Genomic DNA, 4,958 nt, shown 5'->3' on the forward strand with positions numbered 1-4,958 from the left:
AAATAATGGTATTTGCTAGCAATAACACAATAGACCTAGTAAATCAATTTATATATCAAAAATTGAAACTCTGGAGTAAATGTAGTTTATAAAGTATCTATCCTTGTACGTTTCAGTTCCATCGAGAAAGAGAAGACCAGAAAAACAAAAGAAGCAAACTGTGAATAAATTTATTAGAAAGAAAACAAAACATTGAGCAACAAATTACTCTCGATCAGATAGTGATCGATGAAATCTAGTATCCTTTAGGCTTGTATGCAATGAAACTAATGCATTGCACTTGGCGAACATTGTCGAATCCAATAATCCTAACAAATGCATTGGAGTATTCCTTGACACAAGCGTCCAACTCGTTCAACACTTGAACGGCGTCTGTGCACCCGAACATGGGCAGCTTCCACATCACCCAGTATCTTCCGTCATAGTACCCAGGTGATCTGTGATTCTCACGGTACACGAATCCATGCTGCATTGATTATACAAAATTAATCATTTTAAGAGCAGTCAACTTGTTAGATTATTCGAAAATATTTATTGTAATATTATCATTGACCTCCAACTCGAATTCGAGGCAGGGAATCCATTTCGATCGAAGAAGGTACTCTACTTCCTTGAGCAATTGCTCTCTGCTGAGATCAGGAAGGTATGAGAGAGTCTCGAATTTCTTCTTTCCAATTGGTGGCCAAACCTGCAATTACCACTAGCAACATTGTATATGAATTATAAAGTACATAAATCTAGTTAGTCGTTGTATTCATAAGTTTGTACTCTTGATAATCTAGCGTATGTATTAGTTAAGTCTAAAATGTTGCATGACTAGGTCGATCGACCGATCGACTCCAATTAAAATAACTGTTACTCAGTACATATTTTCTTGTTTTTTAATTTTTTTTTCATTCTTTTAAATTGCAAAATTCACCTGCATGCAGGAAACTCTGCCACCGTTGCTGGCGAGTGAGGTGATGTCGGTGTTTTTATGGTTGACTGGGAAAGCAGAGGTCGATTTAAGTTCAGTGAAAGGAGCCACCATGCTAGCTTGAACATGGGCGGCAGCGGTGGTGGCAACAACTGTTGAGAGCATTGACGAAACCATTTTTTCTTCTATGCACAACAGACACCTTGTGAACAAAACTCGTTCGACTAACTCGTCCTATATATTACACTACAGCCCATTTTAAAAATTAATTTCAAATATTAGGATCCAAGGGTCTCACTTTCATCTGAAGAAGTTTGGTCGAAATAGACCGTTGAAAGGTCGAAATTGGATTGGCGTCTCATCTTTTGGCACCCCTATCAATGTGCCACGTGGAGTAGCCTTATCTGGTGTTTTGGATCGTTTGATTGTGCAGGGTTAACAAATGAGGACCTCAGTTCTCAAGACATTTGCAAGATTGAATTTACAAACATAACTCCCCAATAAAAGTCTTAACAGTAATTTTAACATAATATGAATAATAAGGTTAAACGGATACTATAAGGGGCCGTTTGAGCTCCATTATTTGTAGATTATAATGAGATGAATAGTATTTTTTTTGAAAAATGAGTGGTTGAAAAGTTTTTAATTTACGTGTAATATTATTTTATTGAAGATTGTGTTGTTAAAAGTAGGAGAGATAAAAATTTAATTTAATATAATAAGAAATAATGGGGCTCAAACGGGGGCTAAATGTACTGTTAATGTTGCAATATCATAAATTGCATTGCTTGCAATACAAAAGGTTGATATATTAGAATGTCGAGTAAGACAAAAAATGAAATTCAAATCTTAATTGGGTTATGCTACAGTGTACATTAATCCATCTTAATTTATGTCGAGTATATTTGTTTATTGATTAATAAAAAAAATCGTGAGTGGATTAATGAAAATATACGAGTGAGTTGCACTTTTTATAATTTTTATGGGTTTAGGCAAATTAGTGGTCGAAATTCCTGAAGTGATAGTAACCGTATCTTGTTTCTTTATTAGTCTTTATCTGTGCCCCATTCTTTTCATAAAAACGAATTTTTGAATAATATATTGATGGAAAATGTGTGGTTAAAAAATAAGAAAAATTGTTGAATTAGTTGTAATATTATTTTATTGTAAAATATATAGTTGAAATAATGTCAAAATATTATTTATAAATGAGGCTCAAATAAAAGCTTATTTTCCTTTTTCTTTATTCTTTGGAGATGAACCCAATGAAATAAACTTTTTTTATTTTTCACTCATTTATGCAAACAGGAGCTTGCTTTTGACCTTTTTTTTTTATCCTCATCTACCTTGAAATTCGTGAAAATATAGTTATCCAAAAATATATTGGGTAAGCCCAGCACATTACAGAACTCTTACAGAGTTTTCACAAAGAGGTGGGGTAGGGATTTTTTTCTTCATTTTTTATTACATCGGAGTCCGCGTGGAACCGACCCCATGTGAAGGGTCGGTAAGACATCTGTCTTTGTTCAAATATATTATCCTAGAAATTCGCCCATACGAATTTCCAAAACAAATTCATTATCTCTTCCCTCCATTTGTTCCATTGTTCCAATGTTATATGTCAATTTATTCCCATCACCACTGTAATTCATCATGTGAATAATATATGGCGTTGCACTTCACTACGTCGATTTTAATAAAAAACAGTTAACATTTTAATCTCTTATTCTCCTTCCCTCCTTTTTTCATAATCAGAGATGAAGAAACAATATCTTCAAATTTTTCAACAATTTATAGTGGGTTAATTTCACTTATGGACTTGAAACATTACATGTCTTCTTGGTCACGAAACTTTTAACTTGTTCATACCCTTTACCAAGCTTTTTGAAAATGTTTCTTTCAAACCACCAAGTTAGGTGACAAATATGAAATTAATCCATTTTATGATAGAACGTATCAAAAGAAAAAGAATGATTGAGGCAAGAAAATCCTAAAACCAAAGAGACCACATACGTATCACAAACCATAGGACTTGTGCTTTGTTTGAGCCCCATTTTGAGAGGAAAAATGCATTTTTGAAATTAATCCATTATCCTTGCGTTGGGTCTTTTGGGCCACCACTCTTAACCTAACCTAACTTACCTTAATTATTCTCTCACTTCGGCTGTATCTTGGTCTCCTCTAGTGCCTCTAAGAAGAATGCTCGCTGCCTTTTCTTTGTGATTCCCGTTTCTGCTCATTCTCATTTTTCTTACTTGTGTAACCTTTGTGGTTTATCTTGGGTGATATTAATCTTCTATTGGCTATTTCTTTGTGGGTATGAATAAAAACTGTGAGTGGGAGAAGGGAAATAGGGCGTTTGGTGTGTCTTGATTGTGTAGTGTTGATTTGGTTGGAAACTGAGCTCGATATTACCTTGGTATTCGTGGGTTTTCTCTTAACAAAGACTATGTTTGTTTGAATTTATTTATAAGTGGTTAAAATTATAATGTGATAGAAATGAGATTTAAATAAGTGTATAAGAATTATGAGTTTTATAAATGTATATTTAACATTAAAATTTGACAGTTAATGAGAAAACCAAGTTTTCCCAAGCTATTCATCCATTCTCTACATTAGTGGCACAAATATATATTATCTGAACTCATAGGCTGGGTAAGAAAAGCATCCAACCCGCCACACCTCCATTACTCTTTAGGAGGCATTCGCCCACTTCCTCGTAGGGTGGAAAAGTAAAGAGTCCCCATATGAGGGACTTGCTCTTCGACAATGGGCTCAAAAATCGATTCCAAAGTGGCTAGGGTGAGTTTTCATACACGGTTGGACATCCAAGTTCTAGACAAGGCCCGATATTAAAGACGGGATCACTTTTTTGAAGCTATTAACTAAATGTGTAGCGATTTTTCTAAATCAAAAGAGAAAAATTAGGTTAAAAAAAGAAAATATTTCTATATTATTGAACATCTACCCTCGTTTCCTCTTCTAATCAGACAATATCTAAAACTAAAACATTTACTTTATTATAACTTTAACCGTTACATGAACATATTTACTAGCAGCTAAATACTTTAAAGATGGCGCAACATGCACATCTCCTGGGCGCGTTTGAAGCCTGAACAAAAATGGCGCGTGATAGGGAGGCCATAGTTCCAAGATTATGTGGCTGGCCGCCGTGAATCTACAGTGCGGCTTTACACGTGTTGCGACATTCGGCTTCATGGTTTTGGACTGAGTTGCATGCTGTTATTGGACTCTTCGGCCCTCAAGTTTTACTAAAATTACAACTCTGCCATCTCTTCGACTGTTGCAACCTTACCTCGTATGACTGACAGCATTCGAATATTTATAAGGTTAAATAGAAAGAAAATCATTTTTTTATTCTCCACTTGTCAGATTTTATTTTTAATCAATGTTCGACTCATTGAAGTGGAAAATGTCGAATAAATTTCCAGAAACCTCAATTTGGATAGGAAATTGCTTGGTGATTTAATGGTTCTTCTTCACATGGTAGTTTTAAAATGGATGCCTGTTTATTTCGTTCGCAGATAGATGGTGAATGAGTTAAAAATCTACCTGTGATTTTGTCAATCCTCTTGTAGTCGCATAATCAAATTTACTTTTTCAAACAACAAATTTTAATAAATAGACACGTATATTCTATCCATTGAAAAGTTGGTACCATCATGTCGAGAATGTCGATCAACCTGCATTTGGATACTAACATGGACTACATGTCACTCACTTTGGTCGAATTCATCTATAAACGGCCAAAACGCTAATCACTGTATTCACACATTAATTAAATTTAGTGCAAGTATTCCATCAGAAACCATTAAAAATAAATGAATAATAAATTAAACGATAATAGGACAAAGAAGAAGAAAATGAAGGGGCAATTTGAAGAATTCTCTTAAAAAATATGAAAACAGACAAATAAGTTTTGTACCTCCCACAGAATACAGCATCGCAGGAAACCACTTGCGGCGCTCCAAGATTTATAAAACCCATTTCCCAGTCCTCATTCACGTGATAAACCCTCCCA

The 4,958-nt window shown here is 34.6% G+C and overlaps 1 protein-coding gene across 1 annotated transcript; it reads right to left on the reverse strand.

The window, feature by feature from the left end:
* Positions 1–62: 62 nt before the first annotated feature.
* Positions 63–1,095, reverse strand: LOC111406925 (ribulose bisphosphate carboxylase small chain 3A/3C, chloroplastic-like). The gene is made up of 3 exons (XM_023036281.1): positions 920–1,095; positions 554–688; positions 63–466 (listed from the first exon to the last, which is right to left on the reverse strand). Exons 1-3 carry the CDS (start codon positions 1,091–1,093, stop codon positions 236–238), a joined length of 540 nt encoding a protein of 179 aa, XP_022892049.1. The 5' UTR covers positions 1,094–1,095; the 3' UTR covers positions 63–235.
* Between the last annotated feature and the right edge of the window lie 3,863 nt (positions 1,096–4,958).

Source organism: Olea europaea, chromosome 12 (genome assembly GCF_002742605.1).
Source record: "Olea europaea var. sylvestris chromosome 12, O_europaea_v1, whole genome shotgun sequence".
NCBI lineage: Eukaryota > Viridiplantae > Streptophyta > Magnoliopsida > Lamiales > Oleaceae > Olea > Olea europaea.